Genomic DNA, 15,888 nt, shown 5'->3' on the forward strand with positions numbered 1-15,888 from the left:
TTACTAAGATCTTACATTGAATGGTAGACAGAACTAGAGCAAGGGTGTAGAGGTTATGTCTAGTTCATCTTGGTAATATAACCCCATGTTCAGTATAAAATAAAGATTTTTTAAAGAATAAATTTAAAACAAGTCTGAACAAACAAGTCTCAGTGGGGCCATCCTGTCGCCTACCATGTAGAGAGCAGGTTATAGTTTGATCTACCCAGCTCCACTTTTCCAGGAATTGCTGCTCTCTACATGGTTGTAGAGAGAACTGAAATATATCTAAGTACTTAGTATAGGTCTGAGCATCTAATATAAAATGGGTCAATAAACACATTATCTAGTGATTTTGGAAATATTTGTGAGAAGTAAAGACAGAGAGGTAGACAAACGGAGATCTCTGGGTGAGAGGTAGGTACTCTAGCAGGTTTTCCACTGTGTACTGGAAATGAGCAAAAGCTGGTCAGTTGAGATATAGATGATAGATAGATCAATAGATAGAGATAGAGATAGATAGATAGATAGATAGATAGATAGATAGATAGATAAGAGAGATATAGAGTTGACAGAAGAGAAGAGAGAAAAGATAGAGGAAGTTATGATAATGTTTAAGAACCTGATTTTAGTTCATTGTTACATTTCTAACTTTAGGGAGCATAATATGCTTCTCTATTCATCCAATAAATAATGTTGGTAGAGTTGATTCTCGTAATTGCAACCCAAATAATCTTAACTAATTTGCCATAGAAGTATGCCTCTAACTTGTGTATAACATCTGTGCTTCCCCCCAACTTTCAAATACCTGAGTTTTTCCAATATTGTACCTTTGTTTCAAACTTCTCACTTATAAGCTATGAAAAAAATCCAATAGCTCTAAACAATAGTAATTGCAATAAGAAGCCAAGTTTTGAGTTTGTTAACAAACGTGGATTTAGCTGCTGCTAGGGATGTGAAGAATTGCTTCATTTGAAATAACAGAATGATATATGAAATTGAACCCATATGGATGATCAGCAACGAGTAAATTTTTAAGAGATTAATATTAAAAAATCCACTTTAGTCCTAGCCAGTTTGGCTCACTGGATAGAGCATCAGCCTGGGGACTGAAGGGTCCCAGGTTCGATTCTGGCCAAGGGCATGTACCTTGTTTGTGGGCACATCCCCAGTGGGGAGTGTGCAGGAGGCAGCTGATCGATGTTTCTCTCTCATCGATGTTTCTAACTCTCTATCCCTCTCCCTTCCTCTCTGTAAAAAATCAATAAAATATATATTTTTAAAAAATCCACTTTAATAAAATCAATTTTTGGAAAAGCTGCAAGCTACATAAAGAAAATTGTGTGGTAAGTGAGTCTTATACTTGTTAGAGCTTTGGGTCACTTTAGAAATCTGAAGGAAGCTTTAGATTATCTACCCAGGTAAAAGCACATTTGTATACAGCTTGGTGGATATTTAGAGGGTCCACAGAGATTCTTGGAGGTGAGAAACTGATTTTAAATAACTTTATATTTCTTTAGATAGTTCAACATTCTGTTTGACCACTAAAGACAGGGAAAGGGTAAATTTGTATGGACCCAAATTAAGCTCAACTCACTCACTCACACATCTTATACTGTTTTGGTCCCATTGCATTTAAATGAAGGCCAAATTCCTTGCTCGGCACACAAGACCATTCAAGTTCTTGTTCTTGCTATCTTCTTTCAGTCCTACTTATCCATATTTTTTCTCCAGCCACATAGAACCAGAGAAAAATGAGGTTGTTTTATGCCTTATACATGCTGTTCCCTCTTGCCACTTATTCATTGATAGGTTGGGCTCCTCCTACTCATCCTTCAAGACAGGAGTCTTATTTCACTTCTTGTGGGAATCCTTCCCTGGCAGCTGGGTGAGGGGCAGTTCTTTGCAGCTCCTTTATCCACTATAGCTCTTACTGTGGGCTGTTATAATAGTTATTAGAGTATCTCTCTCTTCCACCAGAGAACTGGAGACTGGGCCTGTGGCATAGTCACTTATATGCCTGCAAGGTCTGGTTAGTGGCTGGAACATGGTTCTTAAGACATGCTTACTGGATGAATCAGTGAATGAGTGAGTGATTTTATTTGGGGCAGTAAGAAAGTTGCTTTACCAAACCTCCACTTCAATTTCCCTTTCTGAATTCTGTTGATACAGGGATGTGAGAAGAATCAATTATTGCAGAGCTGCAGCAAAACCCTCCAAAAGAGGCAAAATAAAAGAGCAAAGTCTATTTTTCATAATCTTATTCACAACAGACTTAACACTCAAGGAGAAAGCGTTTGCTGCTGTTTCCTGCATGGCAAGTGGCTTGCCAAAATGGATACTATTTTTCTAAAATATTTCAAAGTGTGAAGTGCATGAAGAGGCCTCCCGTCATTTTAAGATGAATTATGTTCTAATCCGGGCATTTTAAAAACAACAACAACAGAAAAACTCAGGCTGGTTTTCAATTCTGTCTGCATCTCCTCCTGGCTAAGTGCTGGGGATATTAAAACAGATTTTTACTGCTTGCCAGATTTTTTTTTTTTTAAAGCAAAGAAAGAACCCATTATATTTTAAAATGTGATGTCTGGCGAGAAGGTCACCCTCCGTTTCTGGAAGCTGGGCTGAAAATGTTAAAATAGGTCTCCTGACCACCCTTTATTTTGATGGCAGCTGGTGGATGGGTCACAGGATTTGGAGGGACACCTGTGCACGTGCTACAGGTCCAGTTTCTTGGGGCAGATGGCACGCCTGTCACCAAGTGGTGATGAGGTCTCTGCATGCATGCTGGCTAGGACAGGGACCAGCCCACACTCTAGGAGTTCTGCTTCCCTTCTTTGCTGGAGGAGAGTCTCAAAGTCAAAGATAGTCTGACATCAAGGCATTGGGTGGAAATAAAAAAACCAGAAGGGAGGGCCCCACCCTGCATCAGAGACCAGAAGGGGAAGGACCGGTGAAGCCCTCCCTGAGCTGCATACACCCAGGTGCGTACCATATGTTCGGTTTTGCCCTGAGACATCTCAGGAACTTCAGCCTGTACTGCGGTGACAGGGGTTTCCTTTCCTTCCTTCCCTGGACAAGAAATAGAAAATGGAAGGGTTTAGTTTGGTCTCTTCATTTTAATACATACACACATGCCCCCAGGCAAAGAAGATGTTGAGGCTCTGCTATATGGCTGGCACTCTGTTGGGTGGTGGGGATACACTGGTGGGTAAGAAAGGCCGATTCCTGGCCTGATAGAGCTCTCAAAAGGGAGGCAGATGCTACATAACTACTCAAAATGATCATTTCATTACCAACTATCATAAACACAACACAGGAGAATGTAAAAATATTTAAACTTATTTTGGGGTATGTGTGAGTGTTAGAGGATCAAAGAAAGCTTCTTGGAGGAAGTGACACTTAAACTGGGGACCTGAAGTGTGAGTAGGAGTTTCCAGGCAAAGGTGATAATGGGGTGCACATGGTACAGAGCGTTCAATAGCCTGAACCACCCTGAGTCAGGAGGGCTTTTACAGTCTGGGGAGTGGTCCTGTCTCTTAATACAGAAGCAGGCACTTCTGCCTCTCCCTCCACACAGGTGTGTGCCTGAAGTTCAGGTAAAACCTTTGTCTTCTCCCTTCCTTGCTCCTTTCAGTGGTCAGAGATCCTGTGCAGGAAGATGTTTGAATAGCATCCTTAACCCAGGGATTCTGCAGGTTGCTCAGTTGGCTGTCTTCATGGATAGAAGAAATTTCATTAAGATTCAGGAAAAAGACACAATGACCTTCTGCTAAAACCCTCTAAGAGTTATTGTGAGTATTCCTCATTCATCACTTAATACCTTTCATCAGACTCGAGACTGAGTTCTTTTACAAATCTGTGCGATGACCACACAGTCCAGATTTCTGGTTGCTTCAACTCCAGTATTTAATGCAGATTCAAATATGCCAGTGGTTCTCAACCTTCCTAATGCCCTTTAATGTAGTTCCTCATGTTGTGGTGACCCCCAACCATAAAATTATTTTCGTTGCTACTTCATAACTGAAATTTTGCTACTGTTATGAATTGTAATGTAAATATCTGATATGCAGGATGTATTTTCATTGTTACAAATTGAACATAATTAAAGCATAGTGATTAATCACAAAAACAATATGTAAATATATATATGTGTGTGTGTGTGTGTTTTCCGATGGTCTTAGGAGACCCCTGTGAAAGGGTCGTTCGACCCCCAAGGGGGTTGTGACTCACAGGTTGAGAACCACTGAAATATACCATTAAGAAATACATACTGCTTCTGAGTTGGGTTTCACTATCCTATATAATAAAAGGCTAATATGCATATTGACCTAACAGCAGAACAACTGGTTGCTATGACACACACTGATCACCAGGGGGAAGATGCTCAATGCAGGAGCTGCCCCTGGTGGTCAGTGCACCAGAAGACGAGCTCACAGCTGGCAAATGCAGCAGCAGTTGCTGGAGCCTCTCCCACCTCCGTGGCAGCGCTAAGGATGTCCGACTGACGGCTTAGGCCTGCTCCCCTAAGCCGTCAGTCAGACATTCCCTGAAGGCTCCTGGACTGCGAGAGGGCACAGGCCAGGCTGAGGGACCCCCCTGAGTGCATGAATGCCGTGCACTGGACCTCTAGTTTTTCAATAGTTCTGACTCCTTTCTCTACTGGCTGCATGGCCTTGGTCAAGTTACTTGACCTCTTTGTGTCTCAATTGTGACTTCTGTAAAATGTGGAGAATGCCACCTAGAGGTGACTGTGAAAATTAAATGAACTAGAAAAGATAAAGCAAATACCTGGAGCATAGCCAGTGTTCACTAAAAGTTAATTAATAGAATTACCTATCTAAGGATGTTTATATAAATAAATTCACCTACCAGATTAAAAAGCTGTTTGTTAGACTTTTAACACCACACCTGAGAATCATTAAGAATCTTCTCCCTTAGTTTCTTGATGGAGAAAACAATGCGGTTTCATAATCTTCTCTGAAGCCCCAGCACCCAGCATTAGAATAAGGACTCAATGCATGCTTGTTGACTAAGTGAATAACCTTGTGCCTTAATTTGGAGTTTGATAAATAAAATCACTAAATATATAGTTCTGTTTCTCCAATTCCTTTTCAGACCCTAGAAGAGAAGGAGTTTTCTCTGTATTTCTGTATCCTCAACTTAGCCCAGCTGCCATACAGAGTAAAACTTAATGAGGATCTTGATGACAGCCAGTTAGGCCTGCCTCTTCCAGGCAGGTCTAATTTCATCTGCTGAAAACTTAAGTTGTCATGGGAACTCGTCATCACTTAGTAGCAATGGCCCTTGCTTATTTCAACCAGAATGTAAAGGAAGCTTTCTGTTTCCTGTAAATGAAAAGAGGTTCACATTATTCTGAATCATAGAGTCAGAGAGTTAACGGGATTCTAGAAACAGTATATAGCATAAGGGCAGAAAGGTGGATTTTGGTGTCAGACCCGAATGCTAGTTCTGCTTCTTCCCTTTACAAGCTTTCGGATTTTAATTTTGTCATTTGTGAAAAGGGAATGATATCAGCAATTTGCAGTAACGTGGGGATTTTTAAAAATTGCCTTAACATGGGCAAGATGCTCAAAACAGGACTTATTATTCGTTGTTGTGTTATCTATAATAATAAGAGCATAATATGCTAATTAGGCTGGACAGCCGAATGACCTTCCAGATGAAGCCGGGGCTGTGAGGGCTGAGCCCCTTGCACGAATTTTGTGCATTGGGCCTCTAGTTATAATTATGTGACCTTAAGCATATCTAGAAGAGAATTTAACATTAACTAGGATGTGCCAGGCATTCTTCTGGGTGCTGTTCATATGCATTATTCCTTTTAGTATAAGGTCTAGAATCTAGACTTTGTCCTAGTTCAATTTCTCTTTACTGTCTGCACTTCTGAAACTTCTTTTAGGAGAAAATGCATGCTAGTCGTCTTGGTGTCTTTTAAGTTTCTCTGTCTCCCTCTTAATACCTATAAGCATATAAAAAGCTAATGATTTGCACATGTAAAAATCGGTGGAGAAACCCCAAGGCAGAGCTATTTTTTTTTTCTTTCTAACACAGCAGGAAGGATAAATAATAACCATCTGTCTAGTCTGCCAGCTGAACATTTGTACTGGAGGAAATCAGCCAAGCTGGCTTCTAGAGATTTCCAGGTGTTGGAAGGGTCAGGTTTTACAGGGCTTCCCGTGGTTTCTGATAGTTACACAGCCAGTGCTCCCATTCCTCCCTCCCCCCACTCTCCCTGTCCTCCCCCGTCCACTGACTCCCCGCAAATAACTTGAATCAGTGGTCTTCAGTGCTGGCTGCTAACATGCTCATACCTGGGGAGCTTTAAACATTAACAATTCCCAGGCATCACACCAGGCCAATGAAATCAGAATCTTTAGGGGTGAGAACCCAGTTCAGGACTTGTAAAGAATTCCCTAGATAATTCTCAAGTGAAGCCAGGGTAGCTAAACACTGACCTCAATGGACCTACTGATGAAGTTCTTGTGAGAAGGAAAACAATATATGTCAAATATCTATATATGCCAGACACTTCCCTCATGTTTTCTTATCTCAAGAATAACCCTGTGATGTAGAAACTATCTCCATTTGACAGATAAGGAAACTGAGGCAATGCAAGTTTCATTTACCTGCTTATGACAACAGAGGTAGGGATAGGTCTGGGATTCTAATTCATTCATTTATTCAACAAGCATGTGTTAAGTGCTTACTATATACTAGGCCCAGTTCTAGGCACTATGATGCAACTATGAACAAGACATAATCTTTTCATGGAGTGTGCATTCCAGTGGTGGAGACAAACAAATAGATACATAAAATAATGTCAAGTAGTGATAAATGTTATGAATACATCTAAAGCCAATTATGGGCATAGAATGTAGTGGCAGTTGCTATTTTAGATAGGGCATCTGCCAAAGGCCTCTCTGCAGTGACATATAAATAGAGCCATGAGTGAGGAAACAAGGGAGAAAGGCATGAAAATGTCTGGGGAAAGAGCATTTCAGAAAAGAACTATGGCAAGGGCAAAGATTTCAGAGGGCCTTCTTAGTGTGTTCCAGCAATAGCTGAGAAGAAAGCCTTGCGGACCCAGGATGTAAAGGGAAGATAGTGGGTTAAATATTCACACAACTAAAGGGCCTCATGGGCCATGCATGTGACTGGAGTTGATTTTTTATTATTTTGGCGTCTTGGCATTCATTTCTTCTCTGATATCTTTCCCTTCATTACCCTCTTAGAGTGACAGCAACTGTATTTTGCTTTGTGTGGACCACTCCTCGCCATCCCAGTGTGTGGTGTGGTAGGAATGTTTCGGCTCCAGGCTTGGTCTCAAAGAGCTGAAGACTAGGGTGGGTCTTACATCCAATGAAGAGTGGTGTCTTTAGAAGAGAGAAGAGAGAAGATCTTAGAAAGGGGGACGCAGAAGGAGGAAAGCCATGTGAAGACAAAGGTGGGGTTTGTAGTTATGCAGACACAGCCAAGGAATGCCTGGGTCTCCAGACCTGGAGGAGGCAAGGAAGGACTCATTTTTAGAGCTTTCAGAGGGACATGATTGATTTCAGACTTCTGGAAATATGAGAGAATAAATTCCTATTATTTTAAGCCACCCAGTTTGTGGTATTTTGTTACAGCAGCACTAAGGAAATGAATACACTCACCATCCTCTTTTTGCTCTCTCAGTCTCTCAATATTCCTATAACAAATCCTCCAATTTCCTATTGTGAGTTCCCTCTGTTTGACATACCTAGTAAGGTTTTTGTTTTTCTGCTACAATAGAAACTGACATACTCCCCCACCATCAGATGCTCAGTACCTTGCATTTTGATCCAAAAGGTAATCCGTAAATGGTTGATGGATATAGTATATAGAGAAATTGCAACAGCAGATTAATATCAATGCATATTTTTTCACCTGTCATATTTAAAACTTGCCAGTTGCTAAATATTTTCTCCAATTCATCCTTATCACTTTACTTAATAATGTGTCTTGGAAATCTTCTTGTATTAGGCCAGCCAGGTTATAACAGTTGCATAGTTTTATCAGTTGGATATATTGTAATTTAAGGAAATGGTTCCTAAAGAATCTTTATATTGTTTCCATTTATTAAAACATTAAAAAATGCTGCCATAAACACATACACACACACACACACACACACACACACACACACACACGTCTGTGGAGTGTCTTTTTTGTGTGAGTTATCAGTCAGATAGGTCTGTACCCTTGATCTAAGGAACTGCATGACTAAAGTTTCAATAAATAATACCAACTTCCATAATTGTGCTGCATTCACCGTAAAGGGCTATCAGTAGAGAATGCTTCATGATATAATAAAAATTGGAGAGTTATGCATTTTATGATCCAACTGCCCTAAAAGAATAGTCATTAAGGTAATTCTCACTCTTATTTTTTCTGCACTGGTGAGCCATTTAAATTTCTGGGAGCAATGAAATCAAACCCAACAAGCAAACAGTTGGAGCTAAGCATTAGAGTCAACAATAGCTCTGGGAAATAGGAGGTCCTCAGAGGAACAATATTACTAAACTCACCTGTAGGCAAGTCAGAGGACAAATCAGAGGAAGCTCTGCTCAACAACTCAACAAAATTCTGCCATCTGTGCAAAAACAGAGACAAAATATTGGTGATCAATATCATTGCTTTGGAAGAATGTGCAACAAAGCTCAAAGTTTATATTGGTAGTTTTGAAGGAGCTTTTTTTCCCCATCCTCCCAGGAGGAGATGCTTAGAGAGTTGGGAAGGGAGAGAGAGAGAGAGAGAGAGAGAGAGAGAGAGAGAGAGAGAGAGAGAGAGAGAGAGAAAGAGAGAGACATTGAGGCATTGATTGGTTGCCTTCTGTAGCCTTCAGTATGCTTCCCAATTGGGGATCAAACTGGAAACCCAAGTACATGCCCTGACCAGCAACCAGCAACCTTTCTGTGCAGGGAGGACACTCAACCAACTGAGCCACTCCTGCCAGGCTTGAAGGAGCTTTCTGACACCTGTATTTTTCGGGCTGCAATATAGGAAACAGAAGCTCCTTTAAGTATCTCCACTAGAAAGGACTTCAATATAAGGAATTAGGTGCCCACAAATGACTGCAAGGTCCAGTAGAATGGAAATTGATGTCTGTTGCTAGGCTCAGGGTCAGGCCTCCCTCAGCAGATATAGTCTAGAAATCAGGACATTGCAGGGAATTCTGGCTCATGTCTCAGTTGCCCCTGACCATGAGGTTGGTGACTTGGCTGTACAAACTGCATTTTAGCCACTGGAAAACTGATGCCTGCCAGGGTCTGGGGTTCCTACTACTGCAGGAAAATAAATACTTAAAATATCTTTGTCCCACTTCTCACTTCCTTCTGTCTTTTAAATCTCTGATGGAACTTAAATCAATTTCAGAACTTTGGTGTCTAGAGAGTTTTAAAAAATGTTCTTTTTAGCCTTTCCAACTATGGGATGCATTGCAACACAGAAAAGAGCATAGAAGGGAGTAGGAATGAGTGCTGAGTGCAAATAGACACTATTTAGTGAAGTCCCCAAGCAGAAATTGCATTGAGCAATATATCTGCATGTGACAATCAGAGTCATGTAAGCTTACAAGTACTTTAGGAATGCTTTGGTATTGAAAAATCACTTATATTTGCTTGTCCAGCATCCATGCACTTTCCATTTATATACAAATATGTTTTTTTCTGGGGTAATGGACCATAATCAAGGGCCCATACCCTTCCCTGGACAGTGCTGTGACTCACCTTGTCTAATTAATCTCTATCACTTTCTCCATTCCCACTTTCTTCCCTTCCTCCCTCACTCCCACTCTCTGTCTCTGTATCTCCCCTAATTTTTGATTTGGCACTTCCTGAAGTTTTATTTTTCCCTAATTTTGTGTAATATTTCATATCCTTTCAAATATTTATTTTGCTTATGTGATCCAAGGGCAGTTTCTGTTGCTAGCAACCAAATTACATCTGATAAGAATTTTTATCTCCTTCTTACCCATCAGAAGTTAAGCAAAAAGAAAGAGCAAGTTGTGAGATATATGTCCTAGGTTTTCTAGAAGATTTCTAGTGTCACGTGATTGTATTCTCTTTAAATAAAAATAATTCGTTAGCTATGTAACTAGTTTTGCTTACATTGCATAAAACATTTCCAGTACATGATATCACAAATCAGCAAAGTTCTTAGATTGGTACAGAAAAATATGGCCTCCAGAGCTTCATTCATTTTGGGGCACATGACTACATCAAGCATAGTTATATAGAACCGCAAGCTGATGACTACATCAGCTGCCGAAGGCTAGGCAAGGAAGGACAAGCAGGATCTGATATTAGCACAGATCTGGGAATGAACTGCAGTAGAAGTAGTTCCTGTCTTTTACACTTGCTGCAATTTATTTCTAGGCCTTTACAGGAGCGCCAAGCTTATAACTAGAGCATCTTCTGATCTGTTGAAAAACAACAGCCTGACAAACAAAATCCAGATCTATTCATATTTTCACACTGCATAGCATTTATTTTTTCAAAACTGATAGGAGTTATCAAATATGAGATGAGGCCTCTGGACAAATGGCACCAGAAACTCTCTTGCCCCTTCTTGATTATGTGGTGATAGTAGGGGAAGGAAACTGTGGGAAAATTTTCTAAGTACTGAGTGTGGACATTACCTGATTTAAATGTTGCATAGGACTAATATGACTAATACATTTCTTAAGAATCTTTGAATAAAATGTTTTCTTCTATATTTTTAATTAAATTTATTGGGGTGATACTGGTTAATAAAATTATATAGGTTTCAAGTGTACCATTCTATGATACATCATCTGTATATTGCATTGTGTGCTAATCACCCAAAGTAAAATCTTCCAAATTTTTTATTTGAACTTAGCACCTTCAAAAAGTCATTGACAACTTAAATGTGAGAATGGGCTCTGGTTGTCATAACAAGACTATAATTCTAATCACAGAAGCAGGTGCCAAACTCCTAATATCAAGTCAAAGAAATCAGGCCTAGAGGACAAGGTCTGTGAGTCAGATCCTAGAGTTCAAATTCTAACTTCAATTTAATTTATTAAGTTAAAATGGCCTTCAGTGAGCTTTCTGAGAACTTTATGTGCATTTCTCATTTAACTGAAATAACCACTTGATGAGACATGTAGATAACTTGCCCAAGGACATGGATCAATGAGGCAGCCAGGATGTAAACCCTAGCTGTCTGACTCAAATTCTCTGCCCTTGACCATTGTACTATGTGATCTTGCATATGAATGTAATGTAACTTGGCTTCATTTACATTTTCCCTCTTTGGAATTCCATAAGCACAGCTCCACTGTCTTCTGACATTTATTATTGCAGAAGTTTGAGGTTAGTCTGATTTTTGTTCGTTTGTAATTATTTTTTCTCTTTATTTCCTTTGGTTTAGTTTTATTTTGCTTTTGGCCTAGAGCCTTAAATACTTTGTCTTTTTTAATACATAAGATTTGTCAGGATTGACATGGGTGCATTTGTTTCTTAATTTAGTTTAGAGCAGTGTAAATCCTTTTCACCTGTACACAGATAACTTTTTTCTCTTCTTCCATCTTTGCAAAGTTTTTTCAGTTTTAACTTTTGTTTTTATATCTTGAACAATTTTTCTGTTTTCTTATTTTACAATACCAAGGCTTTGGGGGTTCGATTTCTAGTCTTATTTTTCTACATCTACTATCTTTTCTTATTTTCTTCTCTGTTCTTCAGATTTTGTGGGAACCTCTCAAAATTAACATTTTGTATTAGATTATTTTTAGTGTTAATTTTGCTTTTTTATTGAGTACTGGTTACTCTTTTTTTGATAAATAATATTTTATTGGAACACAGCCATTTAGTTATGTATTGTTTTTTTTTTTTACTGCTTTCAGGCTACGATCACATATTTGAGTAGTTGCAACAGACTGTAGACCCACAAAGCCTACAACATTTACTATCTGGCCCTTTATAGAAAAGGTTTGCTGATATAAACATTTAACATAAATGCCATCATACCCTCAAATATCTAGTAGTATTCACATTTCCTTAACTGTTTCATAACTTTTATTGAGATATAATTTACACAACAATGTGTTAGTTTCAGGTGTAGAACAAAATGATTCAATATATGTACATACTGTAAAATGACAAACACAGTAAGTCTAGTTAACATCCACTACCACGTATAGTTACAATCCAGTTACCTCTTAATTCTACCTCTTAACTGTTTGCTTGAAACTATCCAGAATTCCCCAAGGTTTTACTAATTTCTTCTATTAACCTTTGGTGCTTTTAAAATTCATTTTTATAGCCTTTTAATCTCATTATGCTTATTATTTTCCAATTCCTTTCAACAGAGGACATACTAGTACCTTCTTATATCCTGTAGAGAACAGAGGTGATTATCTAGTTTCTAGAGTAAATCATTTTAAAAAGTTTGTTGTATTTGGAGACTGCAGAATCATGATTCCCTCTTTATGTTTGCAGTATTTTAAAAAATTGGGCCTTCTGTGTTGGATTTTCTCTTTATTCAGGGTCAAATGAGGAACTGTTCCCATTCAGCACAATACAGCGAATGAGTTGTGTAGATTTCCATTGGCCTACGCACTGCTCATTTAATCCTGCAGTTAAAGGGCAGGTGGCAACTGCCACCAACACCTGGATGCCTGGTACCCCTCAGTTGGGACCACATCAGGGGTGGGATCATTTCACCCCACCTATTGAATATCAGACACTAAATCAGTGTAGTATGTCATAATTGATATACCCCTCAGCATATACAATTACCAGCCTACACAACTGTATTTTCAGGAATTTTGCTTCACCAGGTGTAAACACCATAGCCAGCTTTTCCCTTTCCTGCCTTCCTTTCCCCAACTTACTGCTCTGTCAATCCTGGGAGTTGTACTCTCTGCATAGGTACAGAAAGGAGTGTGCAGTGTTGACCCCGAGAAGTAACCTGCCAAGGATTCCTTGTGGTTAATTGGGCTCAAATTCATAACCAGAATCTAGCAGCCATTGCTGACAGAGGCCTCTCACATACACTGCACTTCAGGGAAAAAGCCACAGACTGATCTGCCAGCCTCTTGCACTGTGTTCCTGCAGGCTGACTGGACCCTTATAAGGGAGTTCCTGGAATCGTCTTTCAACCAATGGGTTGAGACCTGCCCTGCCTGTCCAATCAGTAATGTACAGCTATAGCCTCATTTGCATCTTTACTGACCAATCAGAGCAGCTCCATAATACCAATCAGGACGTGTGAATCAGGATGGTACTATTTGGGCCAATCAGAGTGTGTAAATCTGGATTTCTCATTTGCATAGAAGTAGACCTATCAGGGAGGGAAGGGAGTGGAAACTTTACATAAGCAGGCCTTCCCTGGTGGGGATCAGTCTTTTCCTTTCTAGGCCTCTCTGGTTTGCACTCTGTTTACCTGAATAAAGTTTGTCCTGTTTACAAACCCCAGACTCAGAACTCCTGGGGCATTCGACTGGTGGCAGTGACATTTTGTTGACAGCAGGTAAGTGTATATTTGTGCGTTCTTGAGTGAGGGATGAAGGAGGTGGAAACAGAGCTACAGAAAGCACCTGTGTTACTTTCTGGTTGGTTAAAACATGGAGCCTTCAAATCAAAGGGAAGGCACAAAATGTCTTCTTTCTTCTGCACTTCTTTTAGGTAGGCAGGGTAAAACTTGGGGAACCAACTCATTAATTCGTCCAGATTCCGTGTGTTTATAGTTGGTAGAGATTCCTTTTAGATTGTGGTGTTATTAGTTTTTGCTACTGGTGCATTTTTTGTATCTTTATTTGTCCACTAGAATTTTGATAATGGGTTGTGAAGCAGGTGAAATTTTATACAGAACATTTTATATATAGAAACAAGACAAAACAGAAGCCAAACACACAAAATGTGAGCTTTTTCATAGAAATAACCTTTAACCATGATGAAATTAATTACAGGTGGCATGTTTCTCTGCGCTTCTTATAGGCTCAAATCAAAGGTGTTCAGGTGCTTCCTTCCCAAGCCCATTACCTTTTCCCCCTGTGAAATGTACACTTTGGTCATAACAACAGTGTGGTTCTCCAAACTTGCTATGCTTTTGCTCACTTTTTTGCTCCTTCTCTTTGAAATACTCTTCCCCCTCTCTCATCTGATTAGTCCCTACAAGTTAAGCTGACATACATGATAGAACAGTGCTGCAGAGAAGGTCTGTTCAATTGCTAGACTCAAAGGTTAACTCCTGTGATTCGAAGAGTTTACTCATTCTAGCCATTCCTTTGGGAATGTAATCTACTCCAGCTGAGAAGGTACAAAGTCTGCTAGAACAGTGGTTCTCAACCTTGGCTGCACATTAGAAACACCTGGGAATCTTTTTAAAATCCTGATTTCTGGGCCTCATCCTCCGGAAATTCTGTTCCTTTGTTACTAATGTTGTGACCCCACCCCATAACAAAGAAACAGAATTTCCGGAGGATGAGGCCCAGAAATCAAGATTTTAAAGAGACTCCCAGGTGATTCTAATGTGCAGCCAAGGTTGAGAACCACTGTGCTAGAAGGAGGAGGCAGATGGGAAGGAGACTATGGAAGAGACTGTTAGCCTTTAAGGCAGGGGTGGGAAACGTCCGGCCAGAGGGCCATGTAAGGCCCGAGAAATCATTTCGTCTGGCTCTGCCAAGGCATTAGGGGTGAGTTAATTAAATGTTTGAGCAAATATAGCAATTTTTAAGTTGATAATTTTGTATGGCTCTCAAATGATATTAATATCCAAATGGCCCTTAGCAGGAAAAAGTTCCCCACCCTTGTTTTAGGGGCTGTATAGTTTACTCAGGCTGCCATAACAAAATGCCACAGACTGGGTGGCTTAAACAACAGAAATTTATCTTCTCACAGTTCTGGAGGCTAGAAGTTCAAGATCAAGGTTTCATTAGGTTTGGCTTCTCTGAAGGCTTAGAGATGGCAGGCTTCTTACTGTGTCTTCACAGCTGTGTCTTTTCTCTAGGAGTACAGATTTTCTCATCTCATAAGGACACCAGGCAGATTGGATTAGGGCCTAACCTGATGAACTCATTTTAACTTAATCACCTCTTTGAAGACCTTATCTGAGAATATAGTCATAGTCTGATGTCCTCGAGGTTTCAACATATGAATCGGGTGGGGATGAGGATATAATTCAGCCTACAACAGGAACAAAGACACCCAACTTTTGGAACAATTTACTAAGATCTCTGAATCTCAGTTTACTCATCTCTGAAGTGGGTATGAAAAATATAACTCATGGACTGCTGGGAGTATGACAAGAGATAACCCATGTAAAGCATCTAGCCTCGTGCCTGGGACATGTTAGGTGCCTTGCATGAATCTCTTACTTTTTTAGTTCAGGTGGACATTTGATTTACCTGCTGGCTGCTCATTTATCATTGTTTTTCTCACCAGAGGATATTTTTTTCCATTGATCTTCAGAGAGAGTGGAAGGGGGCAGGGAGAAACATCGATGTAGTGAGACATATTGATTGGTTTCCTCTTGCTGTGCCCCCTACAGGGCTGGAGAATGAACCCACAACCTTTTGGTGTGTGGACTGGTGCTCTAACCACTTAGAAACAGCTCTACAGCTGCGTGCTCATTTAACTGCACTGTCTTCCTTTGCTTTCAGCTTCTTGGTCATGTAGCCTGAGCTAGATTCTTCTCTTCTTGCATATTCACCCTGCTAAGTAAAGTCCTTCCCTGACACACAGGCAGTAAACTCAAATTCAGACAAAAGGGTTCTTTTTCCACTTGATAGATATAAAACCAAGAGAAAATATTGACTTGCTCAAGTTCCCAAAGCCAGTGCAATTCTGGGATAGGATTTCTATCTTGGCCTATGTGATTCTGGGACTCCTGCTGCCTTTCTGCATG

At 40.0% G+C, this 15,888-nt stretch overlaps 1 protein-coding gene across 1 annotated transcript in view; it reads right to left on the reverse strand.

Moving 5' to 3' along the window:
• The window catches only part of CUNH1orf87 (chromosome unknown C1orf87 homolog), a 74,963-nt gene that overhangs the window by 8,728 nt on the left and 50,347 nt on the right, over positions 1-15,888 (reverse strand). Inside the window, exons 9-10 of the mRNA XM_036347249.1 lie at positions 8,547-8,611; positions 2,972-3,051 (exon numbers count right to left, since the gene is read on the reverse strand). Of these exons, the coding sequence (XP_036203142.1) occupies positions 2,972-3,051; positions 8,547-8,611 (145 nt within the window). The remainder of the gene's footprint in view (positions 1-2,971; positions 3,052-8,546; positions 8,612-15,888) is intronic.

Source organism: Myotis myotis, unplaced genomic scaffold (assembly GCF_014108235.1).
Source record: "Myotis myotis isolate mMyoMyo1 unplaced genomic scaffold, mMyoMyo1.p scaffold_m19_p_2, whole genome shotgun sequence".
NCBI classification, from domain to species: Eukaryota; Metazoa; Chordata; class Mammalia; order Chiroptera; family Vespertilionidae; genus Myotis; species Myotis myotis.